Source organism: Orcinus orca, chromosome 6 (assembly GCF_937001465.1).
Source record: "Orcinus orca chromosome 6, mOrcOrc1.1, whole genome shotgun sequence".
Taxonomy (NCBI): Eukaryota; Metazoa; Chordata; class Mammalia; order Artiodactyla; family Delphinidae; genus Orcinus; species Orcinus orca.
Window position 1 is genome coordinate 70,637,603 of NC_064564.1, and position 23,764 is coordinate 70,661,366.

General features: G+C 47.8%; 1 protein-coding gene and 1 long non-coding RNA gene across 2 annotated transcripts in view; one reads left to right on the top strand and one right to left on the bottom strand.

The window, feature by feature from the left end:
* Positions 1 to 23,764, bottom strand: part of LOC117203876 (uncharacterized) — a 113,893-nt gene that overhangs the window by 50,764 nt on the left and 39,365 nt on the right. The window lies entirely within an intron of this gene.
* Positions 1,409 to 23,470, top strand: FXN (frataxin). Its single transcript, XM_004276419.4, has 5 exons — positions 1,409 to 1,615; positions 8,262 to 8,359; positions 11,957 to 12,077; positions 18,183 to 18,280; positions 21,925 to 23,470. The coding sequence occupies exons 1-5, from the start codon at positions 1,448 to 1,450 to the stop codon at positions 22,085 to 22,087; spliced, it is 648 nt and encodes a 215-aa protein (XP_004276467.1). The 5' UTR covers positions 1,409 to 1,447; the 3' UTR covers positions 22,088 to 23,470.

A 23,764-nucleotide genomic window follows, 5' to 3' on the forward strand; every position in this document is an offset into this window, starting at 1 on the left:
GTTAAGAATCCGCCTGCCAATGCAGGGGACACGCATTCGAGCCCTGGTCCGGGAAGATCCCACCTGCTGTGGAACAACTAAGCCCGTGCGCCACAACTACTGAGCCTGCCCTCTGGAGCCCGCGAGCCACAACTGCTGAGGCCCGCGTGCCTAAAGCCCGTGCTCCACAAGAGAAGCCACTGCAATGAGAAGCCCGCGCACCGCAACGAAGAGTAGCCCCTGCTCACCGCAACTAGAGAAAGCCCATGCCCAGCAACGAAGACCCAACACAGTCAAAAATAAATAAATTAATAAAATTTATATTAAAAAAAACAGTATCTCCAGACACTTTACAAGGGGGAAATGGTTTCTCCATGCCTAACATCTACATAACAGGCGCTCAATAAAGTGCTGCTTAGAATTACCTGAATGCAGGAAAATGTCTCCCAACCAAAAGAATGAACTGTCAGAGAGCCAGTCAGATCCCACCTCCTTTACCCTGTTTTTCAAGGCCCTGTACAAATGCCCCTTCCTCCATGAAGACTTCCCTGACTGCCCCCACCCCTGGTTGTATATACTCTCCCATGCAACACTGACACCCATTTAACACTTGTCATTGTCCTAAGTATTTATACGTGTGTCTTATCTACTCTATTCACAAAGTACCAAGGTGGCTTTGGTAGAATTTTAACTTTCTATCTCCTCTTCTCACTATCTTACCCATAAAGATGATATTCTCTAGTACACATATTTGACATTTTCTAAAGCATATTAAAATACGAAAGAACTTTCACAGTTCGTATTCCTTTGCACTACACTACCTAAGTAAAATTTTATTTTAAAATGTATTAACAACTTAGTATTTATTGTGGACTTAATAGGATCCAGGGCCTGTCCAAGAAAACTTCACATAGATTAACTCATTTTATCCTTATAACAACCCTGTTAAGTAGAAACTTGTATACCCCATTTTACAGATGAGGCACAGAGAGGTTAATTAACTTGCCCACTGGCCACACAGGTAGGAAGTGGGCAGGGAACATATTTAAATCAGGCAGTCAGTCTCCTGTCCGCAATCTCCTAACTGCTGTAACCTATACTGGCGGCCAAGCAGCTTCAGGACCCCCACCCGTTCACAGCAAAACTGCAGCTCCCAAAGCCTTTTGTATAGAATTCGTCAGCAGCGGGTCACTAAGCTGAAGTCTCTGGGGTCAGGGACCTTGGTTACGCATTCACTATGTTGCCCAAGGGGTAAGCCCCCTGCTTTGCACGAAACAGATTCTCTATCTATTTTTGTTAAATGCAGAAATAGAGCAACGCAGGGAAGTTCTTACTGAAGTCTACCTTCTGCTCGTTTCCCAAGCCTGCAGAAAAGGGAAGCTTGCGACTGCAGCTACAACCCGTGACCACCAGGCGACGCCCGGCGTCCCCGGAGCAGGAGGCGGAGCGGCCGCAGATCGGGAGGAGCATGTGGACGCTAGGGCGCCGAGCGGCTGCCAGCCTCTTGCCCCGCTCGGCGCCCCCGGGCTCTGCCCAGGCCCGCGCCGGGGCCCCGCGGCCAACGAAGGACTCCCGGCTCTACGGCTGCCGGGGCCTGCGCACCGGGACCGCCGCGGCCGGCAGACCCAGCCAGCCCGTGAGTATCCGCACGGGCCGCACGCCGGCGTAGCGAGGCCGCGCACGCCGGGCACGCGCACCCGCTCCAGCTCCCGCGGGGCCGCGCTCAGGCGGGGGAAGGGCGGCGGCGCCCGCCGTGCATTCCCCAGTCTCCGTTTCTCCCGGTTACAGTTGCACTGGCTTCCGCTTTCTGGTGAGAAGACAGAGATCTTATCATGCAGTGCAACTGCGGGAACCGCGCGGGCAAGGGCAGGGAAGGCGGGCGGGCATCGGCTCTTAGGGACCTGTGGTGGCTCTAAGCTTGTAAATTCTCTTTGCGATAACTTTAATAATATATGCCAGGTACTATAATATACATGGGCTTTTATGAACGAAACGCTTTCAGCGAGCGAGGTAAAGATGTCAAAGTTGTGGAGCACAGTAGCTAGAGCAGCAGGGCTTTTGGATCGGACCTGGGTTCCAAACTCTGGCCCCTGGACTCAGCAGAGCTCGGGGACGTCGGGGGATCCCAGAACCTCTCTGAGGCCTGTCTTCTTTTTCTCTGAAGGGGAGAGTACCCATTTTGCCGAGCTGGCATGCAGTTTAATTAACACATATAAAGCCTTCAGCACTTAATTGCACTTATCTTCCCTCGCGGGGATACAAAGAAATACCTGACCCGGTTACTCCACGACTTGAAAGGAGGAAGCCCAAAGAAAGGCTGTGGGGTTGAGAAGGTTACACCGGAGGATGGAGGTGATGTTTAATCAGGGTCTGAAGACGGCAGGGGGCGGTGAGGGGCTCTCAGAGCAGAGAACGGCGTGGATAAAGGCCGGGAAAGTGGGCAACGATCAACTCTGAGTGGTTGGTCCGCTGGATGGATTGTGGATGGTGAAGGAGGCAGGTGAAATCCAACCCAAATTGTTCACGGAGCTCCGGAATTTGGACTTTAGGCCTACACCTCCTGTTGACGTGTGTTATTTGACCCTGTTTGAAGAAACACTGGGATTGGTGGTCAACACTCAAAGCTGGAATCACGGATTTCCCCCTCTTCTCAGGAAAACTAGGTAGTTATGGCCATGCTGGTCCCACGATCCCCTTCTGCAGTTTATTACTCTGATCCTTCTGTGCTGCTCTCACCTGGAGCTGCCCTGACGTGCCCTTCCACGCCTGCCTGTGTCCTCAGCAGTTTTTAATTTAGGAGAGTGACAAGATATGGTGTGGTCTTTTGGACGGTACCTAGTGGCTGTTAAGGGCTGTTGATTCAGAGGCGCACCCGGGAGGTGGGCACTTAGCACATACTGGGATTTGGGCCACTGGGAAATGCTAGGTGGTTAACAACCTAGGCTACCCATTGGGCCCCTTTTTCCATAGTTAATCAGGTTGGTTTAACCTGTCTCTTCCGCAGTTCCCTTGCACATCTTCAGTACTTGTGGAGTTGGGTGGATGATAGTGGCAACTGGGATCACGATCCTGTTTAATCTTTTTAAGGCCTTAACTGTCCTCAGGTTGATCCCTTGGACTCCATGTGGGTCCTGATGACTTCTGACCCAAGATTGTTTGGGGAGTTCATTTGGGGACCCTTTTCTCCGGCTTTATTTTCTCTACCCGCTGCTTCTACTTCCACAGCAGAAATAGAATGGGAGCCACCTGTGCAATAAGTTTTCTAGTAGTTACATTGGGAAAGTAGAAACAGGTGAAGTTAATTTCAACAATGCATTTACGTAACCTAGTATAGCCAAAATGTTACCATGTCAACAGGTAAGCAAGACTGAAAGATCATTACTGAGATATTTCACATTCCCTCTTTGTACTCATTCTTCCAAATCCAGTATGGATTTCATACTTCCATCCCTTGTCCATCAGATGTTAAACTGAGGTTATTGTGGAAATACTTGATCTATATTTAGATTTTATAAAATTCACAACTGAAAAAGTAAATTCACACACTTGAGTTGTCCCAAACATATTTAAAATTTTCCAGTAACCTTATTGAGTATCAGTTTTAAACTAAAATTAAGTGAAGTTTAACATCCAGTTCCTCGGTCACTCCAGCCATGTTTCAAGTGCCCAGTGGCCACGTGTGTCTGGCGGCTGCTGTGTGCACAGCTTTGGAGGTGAGCACATGTAGCTTCTGATTGTCAGGCCTCAGTTCCAGCTGCTCAGCAGAACCCAGAATCCACAGAAATGCCTTGCAAGCCTGCAGCTCACAGCCCTCCACTGCCTGCCTTATTCACCCCGAGGCTTGGAGAAGACCCTGCTTCCAGCAGGCAGCCTCCGACCTTAATAATAAGAGAGTGTGACAGTGACAGGGTCTCTAACCTTTCCCCTTTAATGCGGGAGGCAGCGCCAAGGAGGAGACACCTAGGTGCCACTGCTCTTAAACAACTTCAGAAGCTACTGCAGCCACTTCTGCATACCTCAGAAGGCGTTTAGGCATCTATTAATTTTTCTAGAGGGACACGATCATCACTTATGACCCCATGGCCTTTGCCTGGGTGGGTTATGCCCTACTTCACTCTAAATTCACTGTTATTGTCTTCCACAGACAGTATACATGACTCTATATGTAGAGTCTATACACAAAAGGGTATTTAAAATATCCATGGGCTTCCCTGGTGGCACAGTGGTTAAGAATCCGCCTGCCAATGCAGGGGGCACGGGTTCGAGCCCTGGTCCAGGAAGATCCCACATGCCGTGGAGCAACTAAGCCCGTGCGCCACAACTACTGAGCCTGAGCTCTAAAGCCCGTGAGCCACAACTACTGAGCCTGAGCTCTAGAGCCCGTGAGCCACAACTACTGAGCCTGAGCTCTACAGCCCGTGAGCCACAACTACTGAGCCTGAGCTCTAGAGCCCGTGTGCCACAACTACTGAAGCCCACACGCCTACAGCCCGTGCTCCGCAGCAAGAGAAGCCACTGCAATGAGAAGCCCGCGCACCACAACAAAGAGTAGCCCCTGCTCGCCGCAACTAGAGAAAGCCTGCGTGCAGCAACAAAGACCCAATGCAGCCAAAAATAAATAAAATATTTTAAAAAATATATCCGTATTGTTTAAAGATTAATAACAAACTCCCATCTTCCCACCACTAGGTTAAGAAATTGAATATGGAGTGTTCCAGGGACTTCCCTGGTGGTCCAGTGGTTAAGAATCCACCTTCCAATGCAGGGGATGTGGGTTCGATCCCTGGTTGGGGAACTAAGATCCCACATGCCTCAGGGCAACTAAGCCCGTGCACCACAACTACTGAGCCAGCGTGCCGCAACTACTGAGTCTGCACGCTCTGGAGCCCGCACACAACTAGAGAGAAGCCTCTGTGCTGCAATGAAAGATCCCGCATGCCGCAACGAAGATCCCACGAGCCACATCTAAGACCTGACGCAGCCAAATAAATAAATAAATATTTTTTTAAAAAATACAATATTGAGTGTTCCATGAAGGCCTGGTGCACTTTCCGTTACAGCCTGGTCCTCCCTGAGAGGACTCTGCTATCCTGAATTCTGTCAGGCATCCCCTTCTCAGAGTTTCACCTCCTGTGTATGTCTCCCTAAAGCATGTAGCATTCGTTTAAAAAAACCATTTTGCTGTATTTATTCTGCTGTGCCGTACTCCTTGTGATCAATGTCGTTGTGATCAGTGTTTGAGACTCAGCGACACTGATGCACACAGTTGTCATTTATTTGCTTTGTCTGCTGTATAGTAGCCGTTGGGTGAGTCTGTCACACCTTGTCCAGGCTCCTCCCGTCACATCCGGTTGAGTCCAGTGAGCTGCTCTTACAGTGGTGCTGCACTGGGCGTGCCCGTGCGTGGACAGAACCTCCTCTTGGGTGAAGTCCTCAGACTGGCATTGCTGAGCGAGGGGCCAGCAGATAACCCACTCACTAGATGTCAAGAGTGGTCGTGCCGGTTTGTCCTCCCCAGCAGCGGACGAGAGCTGATTCTCTCTTCAGGCTTGTGGTTTGACAGGGCCCAGGAGACCGAGGGGACCCTAGGGTGAAGGCTGGCCTCCCTGCCGACCACCAGGCCAGGCCTTAGTTGAGTGGTGTGGTTCCAGGGCCTGAACTTGAGCCTGTGGGCCCAAGAACTATCTAGTACCTCCTCCGGTGTCTCCCATGAGCCAGCCCTGTGCTGCGCTCACGGAGTCACTGAACCCTGGAGACTCGAGTAAGTAGACCCGCACAAGACACATAGTCGGATGGCTCCAGGTGACGTGGCCGCAGGAAGGGTGGCCCTGGGGGGCTCCCCACCGTGAAATCCACCTGCCTCCCTTGGGCAAAGGCCGGATTTTGCCTCTCTGACCTCCTACCTCTTCACACTTCTGTTGACATGCTTCCAAATGGAAATTGACGGAACCCTCAGGCCGCGGGTTTGGGATATTGATGTCCTATTGTTGGATCCTCATAACCAGTCTGCGAGGCCGGTACCATGATCCCTACCTTCAGAGGAGGAAGCAGAGCTTGGGAGGGTTAAGCAGTTACCCAGGGAATGTTAGATGGGGAAAGCAGGTGAGAGACAAGGCAGGGAGTCTTTGGCCACTGTCCTCTTGTGATTCCACACAGCTGAATGGAGTCTTCCACTCTGGCTGTGAATGACTACCTTGCTTTTAGACCAGCCCTCCCACCAGACCATCGCAGATGTAAAATTAAAAGACAAAAACAGCTGTGTGAAGGTAGCAGAGAGACCGAGACAGCTAGGATCTGAGGGGCCAGGATCCCGGAGAGAAGGGAACTTGACTGAGGGGAGCCCTGCATTCTCAAACCCCTCCCCTCCGTGTCTGGAGTGTCTGTATCATTCCCAGGATGTGATTCTTTCCTTTGGGGCCCAGACCTTGGGTCCAGACAGCGTGGGTTCCAATCCCAGCTCTCCCACTTTGTGTGTTTGTGTGACTCTGGGCAAGTTACCCTTCCGTGCCTCAGTTTCCTCATCTGTAAAATACAGATACAGTCGATCCTCCTTATTCCTGCATCCTCTACTTGTGAATTCACCTACTCACTAACATGTATTTCTATCCCCAAAATCGATACTCAGGGCACTTTTGTGGTCATTTTCGAACGTGTACAGAACAGCAGAAAATGTGAGTCACCTCCACTCACATGTCCCTGGCTGAGGTCAGACAAAGTGCCACTCTGTCCACTTCTCAGCTCCCACACTGGAAACAAGGGTCCTGTTCACAGTCTATCTGGTGGCGCGTTTTTCACATTTTCGTGACTTTCGTTTATAATTTCAGTTTAAAGTGGCCCGCAAGCATCGTGCTGAAGTGCTGTCTAGTGTTCCTCTGTGCAAGAAGGCTGTGATGGGCCTTAGGGAGAAAATACGTGGGTTGGATAAGCTCCATCCAAAGCGTGAGTTCTCGTGCTGTTGGCTGTGAGTTCAGTGTCAAGGAATCAACAATATATATTCAACAAGGCACGTTTGAACAGAAACACGTAAAACGAGGTTATGCATTGATCATTTGGTGAACATATGACCAGAGGCTCGCAGGAACCTCTCCATATTTCCCTTAGTAACTTGCTAATCCAGTGTTTGGGGTAACTTTATAGGACATCACTGTCGTGAATAGTACTTCCCTCATTGGAATGTAATGAGAACTGAGTCCCTTTGTCTGAAGTCTGAGGACGCTACCCCGCTGATGGTGAACACTCTAGAATGTGCTGTGGCGATACTGTGCTTATCACAGCCGCTCTCTCACTTCTCCCTTCTGAGCCAACGTTTTTAAACGGCCATCCGCGTTCCACACCCCCATTTCCTCCGCTCACTTCTCAGCCTCCTCCTTTCTCAGCTTGCCCAGGGCCCTGATGGCTCAAGAGAGTAACCACAGCCTCTGCCCCCTTCTCTTTGTGGCAGCCACGTGCTCTGTGGAGAAGGTGAACCTTGCCACCAACCTCAGGAAGGCGCTCGGTGCCTTCCTGGGATGAGGTCCAGCAGCCCACCTCTCCATCACTCCCCTGCCGTCTCCGCTCGGCTGTACCACTTCTCCCTCCGTCCAGACCTCCGTCCCCTCCACCATCTCTCTGGCTGGTCCGCCTGCCTGGCAGTCATCAGCTTAGACCCCAGTCCTCAGAGCCGGGCTCCAGGGCGCTTAGCAGTTACGTACTGAAAGAAATCAGTGGGTCACGGTGTCCCCTGCAGATCATGTTAGTGAGATCTGTCACATAGCACTGGAGGCACAGCCTGTCTTCTGGACACCTGCTCTCTGTTGTCGCTCACTTTAGGCACATTCTAAGAACGTTGCTGACACTTCCTACCGCACCCCCAACCCCCTCTGCACCACCACCCCCCACGCTAACCGCCCCAGCCCCATCCGGAGCGGTGCTGCCAGCAGCACCTCCCGTGGTGGTGGTGGGTGTGTCCTGTCTGTGCCACGAGCCACATGATGCCACAGGACACCCGAAACGTGGCCCATGGGACCGAGGAACTGACTTTTAAATTTTTATATTATTCAATAACTTTACATTTACATAGCTGCCTGTGGCTTGTGGCTACCGAGTTGGACAGCACAGGCTTAGCGAGAGCCCGGGAGAGCACAGTTTGATGCACTAAAAGAAGGCGAAACAACTTCCTGAGAAAGATACACTCCGAAGCACTTTAGCCTCGTCAGTCCCGAACGTAGTAGTGATATTCAAACTGTGCCTTAATGGACTGTACGTTGTAAAATGGTAACGTTCTTCTTCACTTTGGCTTTTAGAGTCTGAGCCTCTGCTGCCTCAACCAGATCCTGAATGTCAAAAAGCAGTGGGTCTGTTGGATGAATTTGAGGACAACGGGAACTTTGGGTGACGCTGGGTGAGATAAACACCTTCCACATCAGAGATCTCTTCCTCCCTCTCCCTCTCTCTCAATATACAGCATGTGCACACATACACATACTTTTTTTTCCTTTTCTCTTACCTTTTTTAACAACGACAACAAAAAAAATAAAGAAAACCAAAACCCATCCCATAGCAACCCATCCCATCTGTTTTCTCCCTAAGCAGCAGCATTCATAAGCGTCTTTCCACATCACTACTTACCCACCGCATTATTATTATTATTTTTTTTTTTTTTAGCGGTACGCGGGCCTCTCACTGTTGTGGCCTCTCCCATTGCGGAGCACAGGCTCCGGACGCGCAGGCTCAGAGGCCATGGCTCACAGGCCCAGCCGCTCCGCGGGATATGGGATCTTCCCAGACCGGGGCACGAACCCGTGTCCCCTGCATCGGCAGGTGGACTCTCAACCACTGCGCCACCAGGGAAGCCCCCCACCTCATTATATTTAATGAAATAGTATTAAGTTTTATGGATGTACCATAATTCATTTAACCCATCCCCTATTGCTGGACATTTAGGTTGTTTCCAGAGTTTTGTTATTATTCTCTTTGACAACTTAGTAGTTAGGGCAGGCCAAACTTCTGTAACAAGTAGACCCCAAACTGCAATGGCTCCAACCAGGAGAGGTTCGTGTCCCCCCTCTGTCGGTGGGGGGTGGCCAGACCTCTGTGAAATGATTCAGGGAGCCGGGCTCCTTCCACCTTCCTATCGCCTATCAGCAACTTACTGTCCTCTGCAGGTCGAGGCCAGGTCACCCTGTCCAGATTCCACTCCACAGAAAGGGACAAGAGCATGGAAGGTCTGGAGGTGACATCTGTCCCTCACTCACATTTTAGCAGGAAGGACTTAGACTGGGGGCCCCAGCTAACAGCTGGGGAGGCCAGGAAATGTAGCCTAGCGGGTGCCTGGAGGGAGGACGCAGTGGGTTCTGGGGAAAAGCTGCCAGGCACCGCTGCAGCCCACTGCCCCGCACCTGTATCTGCAGGGACTCTCCTTCCACACACACCCCCAGGCTGCAACCACAGGACCATGCAGTCACTCATCCACCTCGAAGGCCGAGGTGTCCAGTGGCACTGGGACAGCCTCTGCCCTGGCTCTGGGGGACTCCCGTCTATGAAACCCTGGTTGGAGGCTCTTGTCTGTCACTCCCCATGGCTGCAGGGGAGGCAGGCGGTGGGACCTGTGACCTCCTTGGGCAGACTCTCTGCTACTGTCTCCCAGTCCCTCCAAGCAGTCCTCTGAGGTTGGGTGGGACCTTTGCAGGAAGCCCCAAGTCCAGCTTCCTTCTTCAGGGTCTACTTCTGGCCTCTGGGAAGCACACCTTCGACCTGCTGTGCTAAGGACAGCCCACTTCTGCCATGGCCCCCCTGTCATCGACAGGTAGCACCTGTCAAGCTCTTGACTTTGGACTTTATGCCTGAGTCAGGGGTGCCTTTATGTTCCCCAAGCTCCTCCAGGCACATGTCAACCTCTCCTGGTTCTCTCCAGATCCCCCCTCCGTCGGCTGTAGCCGAGGAGACGGAGAGGGAAACATCCAGCACAGCCCCACCGCAGGCCCCCCACTCGCCATGTCCTGATCAGCCCTGTAGCCTTCCCCACATTGTGCCTTTGAGGTGGGGAATGGGCTGGGTGGGGGAGGGGCCATACTGCAAACCTCTATCTTGCACTCACTGACTGGCAGCCACTGGTGTCTTCCTGGGGCCACTTAGAAACTCTCAGATGATGGAGCTGTCCAAGACGCCTCCTGTAACCTACAGACAGGTCCTCACCTGGGCGCAGAAGCTCATACAGGGAGGTTTATAGCAATTTTCTTTGTCATAATTTACATACCATAAATTCCACCATTTTAAAATGTACCATTCAGTGGTTTTTAGTGTCCTCAGAAGGTTGTGCAACTTTCACCACTGTCTAATTCCGGAACATTTTCATCACGCCAAAAAGAGACCCCATAACCATTCGTAATCACTCCCCATTCCTCCCTCCCCCAGCCCCTGGCAACCACTAATTTACTTTCTGTCTCTATGGATTTATAGCAATTAAAAAAAATTAAAAGGTAGTACCTATACAGGAATGTCTCCAAGTTAGAAGTATACAGCTTGATAAATGTTCAAAAACCGAAGATACCATGTAACTCAAGAAATGCTTCGAGAAATAGAATGTTAGTTACCAGCCCCTTAAAAAGCAAGCCTTCTGCTCACTTCGGGTTATGAACCCCTCCCTGCCCCAGAGTAGCACCATTCTGATTTCCAATAGCCTGGGTTAGTTTTGCCTGTTTTTTAACTTTATATAAATGATACCATCAAATATAAATATGTCTCTATGTGGCTTCTTTCGGTCACCATCAAAAGAAGTGTTTCATCCATATTGTTATATTTACAGACAATTCTGTTTTGCACTGTAGTATTCCATTTTATGAACATATCACAATTTATTTACCTATGGTATTTCCTATGGATACCTGGGCAGTGTCCAGTTTGGGCTGTTGCATGGTTCTGCTATGAACATTCTAGCATGGTGCATGTCTCTTGGTGAACTTGGGTATGCTTTTTTTTTTTCTTTCTTTCTTTTTAGAGCAATTACAATATTTATTAAGTATCAAATTGTATTATACAATTCTATATTTCTGTCATCTGAATTATTTTTTTCAAATCGAAATTGGTTTTGGTCTTTTCACTGCTAAGGAAATTTATATTTGGGTATGCATTTCTGTTGCGTAAATGCCCAAGAGTGGAATTGATGGGTCATAGGATATGAATATATTCAATTTTAGTAGAAGTATCAACAGTGTTCCAAAGTGATTGTCCAATTTACTTGCCCATCAGCAGTATCTGAAAGCTCTAGTTACTGTACTTCCTGGCCAACTCTTCATATTATCTGTCTCTTTCATTTTAACCATTCTGGTGGTATCTCAATGTGATTTTTTAATTTGCATTTTCCTGAAGATTAACCAAGTTGAGCCCCTTTTCATACGTTCATTGGCCATTTGGATATCTTTTTTCTTTTAATGAAATCTGTTCAAGTATTTTGCCCATTTTTCTATTGGATTTTCTTTTCTTATTGATTTCTACGAGTTCTTTACCTGTTCTAGATATGTCCTTTTTCAGATATATAGAATAAAGATATTTTCTCCCACTTTGTGGTTTGCCCAACAAATTTTAACAACAAAAGCAATGGAAGCAACCTCAGTGTCCTGCTGAAGGGGACAAACTGAATGAATAACGTAAGATAAAATACTATGAAAACTGTATGTGCTAATATGGAACGATTTCCAAGACATATGAAAGGAAAACTGCAAGGTGCTTCATTGATATATTTAAAAGATTGCTCAAAAAAAAAAAAAAAAAAAAAAGATTGCTCATCACAGCTGACTCTGGGATGGGGGCTGCCTATTTGGGAAGAAAGGCTTACTTCTCTGTAAACCCTTTGATGCTGTTTCAATTTTTACTTGGTATATGTTAGATATTTTCCATCAATTTAAAAAATCTAAGTAAAAAATAAATATGTCCATCGATGTTAATAGAACGGAGCGGTTTGCTGATTGCATGATCGGGGTTGTTTCTGTTCCCCTCACAGCCCTCTGGACGATACCACCTATGAAAGACTGGTCGAGGAGACGCTGGACTCCTTAGCAGAGTTTTTTGAAGACCTTGCAGACAAACCTTACACATGTGAAGACTATGATGTCTCCTTTGCGGTACCTATTTGCTTCTTTTCATTCTTCTGTATCCTCCCTAGGAATTTTAGCTAAGATAAAGAATTCCTCTCCGGCAGTATGCGGTTATGGATGGGACCAAAAGACTGGGGTTCTGGTGTCAGCCCTGCATCACCAGGTTTGTGACCTTGGGCAAGTCACTCAGCCTCTCTGAGCCTCACGTTTGCCTAAAAATACAGATTCTCAAGCTTCACTCAATACCTGTGAAGATAAATCAGGGAGGGACCCAGGCATGTGTTTGTGTAGCAAGACGCCTCTCATCGTGCAGGCAGGCTAGTTCCTAAGCGGGGTGAGAGATTGCCCGAGATGTATTCAGACTAGACATGGGCCCCACTCCTGGGAATTCTCATACAGTGGTCAGGGTACAGTCCTAGGAAGCATGTTTTTGAAAAGCTCACCTGAGGTTCTAATGAGCATCCCTGGGTCTCATCCCTAGGGATTTTTATTAATCAAATAAAAATCGGTCTAGGGTGTGGCTCAGGCCAGGCTTTGGGGTTTTTGAAGTTTTTAGAGTAACTTCTCAAAGGATTCTAATGCAGCTGGGTGAGAACCCCAGGGCTGGATGAAATTTAAGCCCCAAATCCTAGAAGCCAGGGCAGTGCTGGTGTGTATCAACTGGCCACCAGGTGGCAGACTTGAACAAGGGTCTGCCTTTGGGTTTAGAATTATCGCTTAGGCCTTAGGGAGCAGCTCTTTTTTGCCAGTGGGAGCACATCCCCTGCAGAGGTTAACCCTCTTGACAGCAATTAATTAATACCAGAAAATGTCATGAAGAGTGCATTTGGGATTAAATCATGGAATTATTTAGGACAACCAGCTGTCAGGCTAAAGCAATAGAAATGGTATTGGATATTGCTGTTGGGGGCACTGGATAGAAAAGGACTCCATCAGATGGGCAGGTGTCAAGCCTAGTTGTAAGGACAGTAAGGGCCTTGGTGGTAACGAGGCAAGAAACGATTGAATGCCTTCCAGGTGGATTCGTTGGTCGCTGTCAGCAGCAGAAATGTCCCAGCGGGGCTGTAGACGTGCTTATGCAGGCAGCCTCAGAAGACAGGGCTACTTGGAAACCATTACAGACTGGCCTCCGGAACTTGACCGTCTGTGGGATGATTAGAGCCGGGGAAGTTACAGGTCTCCTCTACCCCAGCCTCCTTACCAGGCTCTGTAACTATGGGGAAACCAAGGCTCAGGCTAAACTCTGCCACGCATGCAAACCTTTAGGTACATGGCACAGAAACAGTCACACCACCTGTTCTTACAGGATTAATGAAGCCCCTGCTTGACTCAAACGCTTTGCGTGAATGTTTCATTAGAGGCAAAGGTGCCAGTATTGTAGCGGCTGGATTCTGCTTACCTCACTAAGGCAGGCAACAAAAGCTTCTGCTCAGTGGTGGGTCAGGACCTTACCTACCTTCAGAGTGTCTCTCTGAAGAGTGATTCAGCTGCTACGCTTTCCAGAGTCTAAAACCCATTCTTGCAAGGGAAGAGGCACCTGAGTTTTTCTAGCCAATCCATACACTGTACATTGAGTACCATTCTACTCACTAGGGAAGAAGTATTTCTAGCAAATCATTTGCCAAGTAGGAAAATCTCTAGTGTAGGTGTAGAAGGCTAATGGCATATAGTAGCTCCCTCTGTAGTTTGGACTTCTAAGTACTTTGAAATGCTATCTACCCTCGGGTGTGAATTCCTGATTAGAGTCCTTCAGGTGCTAGCAAACTCATGTATTTCACATATAAGATAAATCAGTTGAAATTACATTATAGACAGCAGAACACCTGTAACACCATTACTTGAGCTTGGCTGGAGTGCAGTCTTTCTGTGCCCTCAGGGTCCAGCTGGATGTCACCTCCTCTCTGCAGCCCTCCTAGATGCTCCAGGCAGACACCACCCTGCCCTCCTTGCCCAGCACTCTGAGGCTGATCACCCTGTGTTGTAACTGTCTCTTTACACATCAGTTCCCACGGCTACACTGAGCTGGACAGCTGGAACACTGCCCATTCCTGGTCTCCCAATGCCTGGAACATTGCTAAGTACTTAGCGGGGACTTAACGAATGTCGATTCACCATGTAAATGAAATGAGGCGCACCTACTTTTCCAGAACATGCTTTCATTGATGCCACTCAGCACTTAGTGCTGTTTTATCCACTGGCTACTGGCCAAATAGGCAAATGAAAGGAATTCTCTAGATACACCCAGGCCACGTTTCTTCACTTTCCTCCTGTGGACTGGGAGACGTGAGCAGCTTCTTGGCTGCTGTGTGGTCCATCAAGTGGGGCGGGTCGCGGTGGATGTCAGTGTCTGGGTCCAGGCCTCGCTGCTCACTGGTAATGGTTATCAGAAGGAGCTGCCTACAAGAGCCCAAGCCCCTCCCATCACCAGGCAACCACGGAGTCCGCTACACTTGATGCGTGAGAAGCACCACACTATTTAGAGAGTTACCTCCAAACTGCCCTCGTTTTTCTTCCAGGCAGAGCCCTGGCCTCTTAGACACTTTAACGAGAATCTGCTTGCCGCCATGTCCTTCGTTCACTGAGTTGTCTGTATATTATTGCCATAGAACAGAGGTTTCTTAACCACTTGGCGATCAGGACACCCTGTGAGAATCTGACTGCTCTCCCAAGAAAAACATCCCTGCATACCTATGAGAGCTGTATGCGAGCTGTATGCAGACCCCCTGAAGACCAGCTCTGGGTCCTAGGTCACACACCCCAGCTCAGAGTTAGCACTTCATTGGATATGGTGACAGAGGGCCTGGCCTAGCGTCCTGCGTTTGTATTTTCTTTCCGAGAGCGCGTCAGTGAATTATCTGCGAGGGCAGGTCCTTCAGCTGTAAAGGAGAGGTGACAGTAACCTCTACTTCCCCGGGTGTATCTTAGGATTCAGTGAAACAATGTAGGTAAAAGTGCTTTATAGTCATTATTCTTATTCCTTAAGGGGAAGTCAGCATCTGTTTTAGGAGTGTGGGAAGCCACATGCACGTATGTGAAATCCCGACTCAACATGCCATTCCCATATGTGCCTGTTTCTGCAAATGAGCTGGTGACAACAGAGCCTGAGCCTCGCTATTTTTGCTTCCACTGATATTGCCTGTCGGGAATCAAGCCTCACCAGCTGTGGCCAGGGTCTCTTCCAACTGGTCAGTGCCTGGGTCTCAGCAGCTGCTAAGTATTGCCTCTCTCTCCCGCACTGCCCTGCATTAAAGTCTACCCACTCTCTCAAAGTAGACACTCAGATTGCCCGTTAAGGAATAACACTAATGGACAAAAAACTCTCTTTATTTGGTCTACTTGAAGACAGTTGCAAAAGCTTTAAGAACTCCTGGGAAACCAGTAAGACAGCTAGTTTCCCTTCTCTTGCCACTTTCCCTTGGAAACAGCTTCTGGCTCTGTGGGGAAAAACGTCTAATTACACACCACGAACAAGAGGGGGCGTGGTTGAGTGTTGCCTTACATAACCTTGCCCTTCATGTGGTACGTGTGTGTTATCACAGTGCCTGGTTATCAGCCACTCAGTTCACTCATCCACAGTTTTTTTCTAATTCAGTGATATTTTGTACAAATACTGAAAGTGCTAGGATGAAAAGACAGATCTGCTCTCAAGGTGCTTATAGTAGTGGAGCGAAGGGGCAGGTGACCAGCAAACAAGCTAGCAGCTCAGACGCAGTGAGGAAAGCACAGAAGCTGTGGGGACATGCACGGGTCATGGTCCCAGCTGAGGGGCGTCAGGGGAACCTTCCCAGAAGCACCTCAGCCCCTCGCCCTCACACTGTCTCTGAAGGAGGCAGAGCAGATATTGTCCCAAGGAGACGACACAGCTGATGGGGCTTAACGCACATCCCTAGACCTGGCCCCCTGCCTTTTCCGCTGCATCGCGCACCTCCCAGGTGTAGGGTCAATGCACATTGGAGCATTTAAGGGCCACAAGTAGGTCAGATTAGAAGAAATTATGTCTTGATTCTCTGGGCCTCATATCATATGGAAAAATAAGCCATAAACTATATATGGAGGGGGGGAAGGAGTGACTGCTGATACGTACAGGGTTTCTTTGGGGGGTGACGGAAATAGTCTGGAATTAGACAGTGGGGATGTTTGCACACTTCATGAAAATACTTTGTGGAATGCTAAAAACTACTAAATTATACAGTTGTAAGAAATTTTTAAATAAATGAAAGGTAGTCCTAACAAAATAGTACACGTGGGTTTCAAGAAAAAATGTTTTAAAAAGCAAACTTATGTATACTGTGATCCTAGCCCTGCATTTAAAAACTGCAGCCGATACCTGAGAGTAAACAGCTCATGTCGCTGATTAATGGGATTGAGAGAGCGCTTCGTGTTATGGAAACAACAGCATCTTATGGACCCGAGCAGACCTGCATTTAAGATCAGCCCTGCCGTTACTAAGTTTTCTTTATTACCCTGTCCCTCTGTTGTCCTCATCTATAAATTGGGATAATGATTCCTACCTCCACGGTTATGGTCACGGAGAAAGCAGTTTTACACAAAGTGCAAAGCACAGTGCCTGGCACAGAGTAGGTACTGAAAAACAGTAGATGCTATTTTTATTGATGTTTGCATTTTATTTGTACCACCTGTATTTATTATACCACCTGTATGCCTCTATAATTTTGCTACGTTTCTTTTTTAATCAGAAAAAACATTATTTAAAAAATAACCCAATAGTGTCCTCCCCATCCCATGCCTATGAGTTATATTATTATTGGCACTTTCTCCGCCATGTTTTGTTTGTTTGTTGTTTATTTTTTTCCATACCGCTTGTGGGTCCTAGTTCCCTGACCGGCGAGCAATGGAACCCGGGCGACCTGCAGTGGAAGCACGGAGTCCTAACCACTGGACCACCAGGGAATTCCCTCCACCTTTTCAACAGCTCTTTGTGTTTACAAACCAAACACAAAACTTTTTCTAAGAACCACCAAACACGAAACTTTTTCTAAGAACTTTTTCCTTGGTGGACAGGGGCTCTGAGAGGCACAGAGAAAGGCTGCCTGTCTGCGGCCGTGCAGGGGATGGGGGGCAGCGAGGCTCCCCGTTCACCAGCTCAGCCGTGTAGCTGTTTCTTTAATATCCTGCGCATTCTAGAGAGACCTCAGGCCTTGGGAGTAAAGGGCTCCTTTGTTGAAAGAGGGTTTTCAAATTTAAATGAGCATTTATTGGGCAAAGGTGGACCAGCCAGTCTTTTGACGAATTCAAGGCTCCTGTAAAGGAAAATAAAGCTGGAGAGGGGTATCTGAGAAGCTTGTGAGCTTGGGAAGGGTCTGGGAATAAGAACCCTAGTCTGGAGTGTCAGCCTTCTGCTGGCAGAGCTCAGGCTACTGCTCTTCTGAGACCAGCAAAGCAGGTGGTTTGATTATTTCCTTCTCTCTTGCCTTTTTTCCTTTCTTCGGTCATGAACTTGGCCTGCCCGATGTTTGTGCTGACTGGGACCGTCGGTAGAGTTGGTGTCTCCATTTTTTTTTTTTTTTTTTTTTTTTTGCGGTTCGCGGGCCTCTCACCGCTGTGGCCTCTCCCGTTGCGGAGCACAGGCTCCGGACGCGCAGGCTCAGCGGCCATGGCTCACGGGCCCAGCCGCTCCGCGGCATATGGGATCTTCCCAGACCGGGGCACGAACCCGCGTCCCCTGCATCGGCAGGCGGACTCTCAACCACTGCACCACCAGGGAAGCCCAGTGTGTCTCTATTTTTTAATGTCTCTAGTATGTTCTGACCGGTATTTGAGGAACCAAGGCACCAATAAGGATGTGGATCCTTTCGTTTGCCAGCTGCAATACCTCTGACTAGTCACTTAACTAAGGATATTCTCACCTTGCCCACCTCATAGGAAACGAGGAAAAGCACTGAGATTTTTAAGTGTCATCGTGATTAATCATAGTCTGATTCTGAGAGTAGCGCTCTTTCTGCGTTACCTCCCAATTCCAAACACTAAATTAAAGACAGTTCTTTACGGTGTATGTTGCGTACCTGTATAAATGCAAAGTGTTGAGATATAACAAAATAGGAGGCGATTATGACACAGTGATAACTCTGTCTTGTTTTATTTTCTTCATGCTTTTTCCATCTGATGCACCAGAGTGGTGTTTTAACAGTTAAACTGGGTGGAGATCTAGGAACGTACGTGATCAACAAGCAGACCCCAAACAAGCAAATCTGGTTGTCTTCACCATCCAGGTACGTTCAGAAGTCAAAATCTCTCATTGTTCAGCTTGCTTGAAACAAGACTTTGTGGACCTTTTAAGAAGGGTCACCCTCATGTGTTAGCAGCTGTGTAAGTGAACCTTTTCTGATGTTTCACAGCATGTCTCATGCTCAGTAGGAAAGCTTACTGTGGTTCTATCACTTCTTGTCTGGTGATTCTGTGGCTCTAAAAGCAGATAGTGGGACGTTAACAAGACGCCAAGTGAAAAATTTTTGCAGCCCACCTTGACAGTTTTTCTCTACTCAATCATTGCCGTGCCTTTGAAAAAGCCACTTTTGCTTTTACAGCATCTGAACAAGTTGCCCTTTGTCTTCAAAGTTTGGCCTCTGGTTCATTTTGAGCATCTCAGTTAAAGGCCAGTTTAATTCCATTTGCAGAACAGGGCTGTGTACTCTGTGGAGGTGGGAAGGTGTTTTAAACAGCCCTTCTAGGGCTTTTCACCCCTCCTGCCTTTTCCATTGATGTGCTTTCAATCTAGCGGAATAAAAGATTGTATTGGAGACGGTCTGTACTGCGTCTCAAGGCCTGAGAACATGCAGGGAGAGAGGGTCCCTCATCCCTCTGGCTGCTGTTGAAGTGGTTGTAAGACAGTAAAAGAGACGCCCACAAAAAGCTCTCAGACCAGCCTTCCTGGTCACTCATTAGCACTTCCAAAGAGAACGCGCTGTGAATTGGGAAAGGCCCAGATATAACCAGCATGGAAGTCTTTGAAAGCCCCACGGTTTTTGCATCAAAACAAAAAAAGTATTTAACTCTTCTCCTGCCCCAGTGTTGACATCACTTTTAGGCAGTTAATATTATACTGTTTATGGTGCTGTGTGATTCTTCATTCAAAATAAAGAAAGCATTAGGCCTCCTTCATCCCAGCCTCGTCTAGGAAGTATGTTACAATTCAAGAAAAACAACTCCAAGGAATCACTTGTCATGTCTAGCGAGGCCCTTATTCACAGATGGTCTTGCTTTTAGATCCAGGTAGTTTACTTGAAGTTTGGCAGGGGCCGGGGGGTTACCCTGGGAGGCCTATTAGCCTGTTCTCTTTGGCCTCAAACAGTTGCCCTGACCCTAACTGTGGCCATGTACAAGGGCTGCAGTCTTGTCCTTCATCTCAGAGGAACTGGCTGGATCAGCTCCAATCCAGCCATCAGCTTCGGGAATCGGTGGCTTTGTAAAGAGCAGGCAGGGCACCAGAACCAGCTGTGATGGCTCCACTAACAGAATTCCCTCGTGTTGCATCTTGAGACAGAAAAAGTCCTTATAGCATTTGGACACACCTACCAGCAATAGGATCCTACCGCAGGCATGTTTAGAAAAATCTACTGCTGGATAATAAGAAATTCTGAGAAATTCCAAGTTTTGTTGCTTTTTTAAAATCTGTAATTCATGAGGGGAATCTGGAAAGAAAATCTGCCGAGCAGCCATTTACTGTCATGGATACTACGTTCCTCAAAGAAAAAATTTATTTTCCACTCAATTTTTCACGCTGGTCCAAAATAATCCTTCCTAGGGCTGCATTTCTGATATTTGGGAGGCTTTTTCATCGACAGCGTTTCAGGTCAGAGGAAACAGTGGCCTTCCCCCATCACCTTGCTTGAGGAGATTGTAGGGTGGAATCAAGGAGAGGTCTGGGTGGACAGCTGGGCGTCCGAGGCAGCGTGGAGGGGCCTGGAGGTTCTCACACTTGCCTGGCACCCCAGCAGCAAATCGGAGTCCAGGGCCAAGGGAACGTTCTCTGGATTTGATCCAGGTTATTATGCCTTTACGTGTTCAGCTATTTGTGCATATGAAACAAAAGTCCAGTGCTTTTGGTTTGTCCCCATTATCATTATCCCCATTGTTAAGTTAAGTGTTCAAACCCCTGCCTTTGGTGGATAATACAGAAATCCTTGATGTTTTCCTAACCCCCCAAAGATGCTTCCCTTCTAAGCTTTCTTCGTCCCTGGCAAACCCGTCCCAGTCTTGGACTTTGGAAGAGCTCCCCTGAGTGTGCAGGTGGACTCAGGGGCCCCTTCCTTCCTGTGGGCTCTCAGCATCCTCTGCTCCTTTGTCCATCAAGGCGTCATCATGTAGCACCATTAGCTGCTGGCACTGATCTCTGGTGGCCTCGGCCTGCAGCGGCTTGAAGCAGGATTTCGGTTCCCGGCCGGAGATTGAGGTCAGGCAGTGGCCCTGAGAGCACTGAATCCTAGCCACTAGACCACCAGGGACCAGTGGCTAATGACGAGGCCCTGGCCCATCAGCTGTGTAGAAATGAATTTCCACATAGAGACGGAAAGTAGTGAAGCAAGTAAAGTGTTATTAGGAGGAAAAAGAGTACAGTACGTGTGGATAGACACACTTGTGGGCTCAGAGAGAGAGTCGCGCCCTTGTGGTAGTTTGAATCACTTTTATGGAGCATTTCTTCCACGTTTCCTTTAACCGATCATCTTGCTTTGCCTGGTTCTGAGGCCATATTTGGTACATCTCAGGGTCCTCCCCTGTGTACATGTGCATCTCTTAGCCAAGATGGATTCTAGCGAAGAGGCCTATGGGTAGTTGACATCACTTACTATGGGGTGGCGCCCCCTCCCTTTTGACTTGCAAGGAGCCTTTCTCTGCATGTGTAGTTGGGAAGGTCTCCTTGACTTTGAGAATGAGGGATATGCGGCCTTTTGTCTCTTATCTGGGCAGGGCTCAGCTCTTCTCCCAACTGTCCTGCTATTGATATTTTGGAGTTTCTGTCCACAGGGAAGGAACTCCAGGTGCTTACCCTGAGGCCTATCTATCTCCTGCCTCAGCACGTGTTCCCCCCACCCCCCACCCCCACTCCACTAGGCCCAGAGGAGGTGGAATTAATGGGCACACTCTGTGTCCATCTGGAATAATAAGACACAGCGAAACCTAGCCACACCTGGGTCCACACAAACACAGCGTTCCCAGCGTGAAGTGCACGTACGGCTTGTGTTCACTAGATGAGCTTGAGATGGATGAACTAGCCCATCAAACTCTCACCTTCATGGACTTAAAATTGAATTAAGAAAACTATTTTTTAAAATAATAATACAGATGGTTGCCAGGGGCTGGGGAGAGGAGTGAATAGGGAGTAACTGCTTAATGGATATGGAATTTCCTGTGGGTGATGAAAATGTTTTGAAACTAGATAGAGGTAGTGGTTGCCCAGTGTTAGGAATGTACTAAAATGAAAATAATAATGTAGGTAAGGGACAAATCATGTCAGTGGTACATGAATGGCCATCATCTAAAAGACACTGCTGTGATATTACAGGTATCATATGTGAGTTAGGAGAAGCAAAAGATCAGAATGTGATACACGGAGACTCATCAATAGGGTTGAAATATTTTCAGGTCTTGACAGGTGTTCTGTGAATTGTACCAGAGGATAATTGTGTAGCTGCTTTTTTTTTAATTGGAGTATAGTTGATTTACACTGTTTTGTTAGTTTCAGGTGTACAGCAAAGTGATTCAGTTATATTAAATAGACCCTAAGAGGAGAAGTCAAATACATGGCTTGTTAAGTATTACTTTCTAGATCTGCACTGCAGTCATTCAATTTCTTGGTGAGAGTTTCTTCTGAAGGGTTGTCCCCATGGACTTACTCTGACTGTGTTTTGTCCTGCAGTGGCCCCAAGCGTTACAACTGGACCGGGAGAAACTGGGTGTACTCCCACGACGGTGTGTCCCTCCACGAGCTGCTGGCCACAGAGCTGACTCAAGCCTTAAAAACCAAACTGGACTTATCTTCTCTGGCCTACTCTGGAAAAGGCACCTGCTGCCCATCCTAATGCTAAAGACATGGGAAGCTCTAAAGCCAAGACCCCAGCTTCGTTCTGCAGCTGAATGGCTAGTTCTTTTCCATTCCTGCTTTTGAGGACAGCTGCATTATGTGTAACGGCTCTGTGAAAAGACCGTGTCGCCTCCTGCCCTGCCCCTGAGTTCAGATTTTTATTTCCGTAGGTTTCTTTGGATTTATCGTCTGAGTTCCTCCCTCACGTGATAGCCCTTATCTTTCGTAATGTCTGTATGCCCATACCTTTAATATATAACCTCACAACAGAGAAAAAGAGGAAGGACAAATTCCAGGAGGAGAAATGAATTGGCTTCACCACTCATTCTCTGAAAGACTTACTACAAAAACTGCATGAAGAGCGGCTGGCCAACCTTGCCATCCCATCTCAAAATGAGACTCATTAAAGGGAAGCCTAATACATTCCTACTCCTCTTGAAAGCGTAAACACTTCTGAGCCCAGTGGCAACTCGGGAATTCTGAAACCAAAGACCCTTTTCTGTTTGTGCTTTGTGACTGCCAGGGTGTGGCCCGCATGGGGTGACACAGGGAGATGCGGTGCCGTGTCTTCCATATGTGCATGTATATGTACGCACACATTTACATATGTGTGTACATACATATTTTTTAAATTTAAGGGTCAGTATAGAATAAGCTATTGCAACACTGGTCTGTGGATGCAAAAAATCTCCCAAAAGCCATCTCTGTAAGCTCATGGATATAGTATAATAAATGAGGTCATGGAGCTGACGAGGTGCTTGGTAAATTGTGAAAGGCCACGTAAATGAAAAGATGTTGGTGTTAATGAAAGGAACCCCGGTCTTACACTTGGCCCAGCCCAAAAGTAGTTGTCTGTCTCTGGGCAAGTTTCTCGAACTCCCTGGACCTCTGTTTCCCTGTGTTAACAGAAAGGGTTAAACTGGATAGAATATAGTCGATTCCCAATTTAGACATTTAGTGGTCCTGTCAGGCAACTTAACAGGCCAGCTTTAATTCCCTCTAGTAGAGGAGATGACAGTGAACAGTTTTTTTTAAGCTATAGAGTAAGTATATGGTTTTGAGTTTTGTTCTGCTTGAATTTCAGTTGAATTCGTGTTCAAATAATCATCTTTTATTGTGCCATTACTGTGCTAAGCCTGGGCTGTAGGCTGAATGCTAAGGTGTTGATCCTAACCCCCAATCACAGCCCTCATAAGTGAGATTAGTGCCCTTATAAGAGAGACCCCAGAGAGCTCCCTCATCCCTTTCACCATGTGAGGACACAGCGAGAAGACAGCTGTCTATGAACCAGGAAGCAGGCCTTCACCAGACACCCAGTCTGCTGGGGTCTTGATCTTGGACTTCCCAGCCTCCAGAGCTATGAGAAATAAATTTCTGTTTATAAGCCATCCAGTCTCTGGTATTCTGTTACAGCAGCCCTGATGGACTATGGCAGCCTGCTATACCATATGACCTCGTTTGCATTGTTACTGACCTGCATTTTACACATGAAGAAACCAGGGCTCAGGAACATTAAAACTCGCCCAAAGTTAGGCTCCTGTTCTGCTACTTCCTTACTAAAGCAAGATTTTTTAGTGACTAGTCTATGCAAATCTATAACAAAGGCTTTTGCAGTAGGAAAACCAAAAACACATTCCACTGTGGAAAAAAAACTCTTAACAATAGAATATAAACA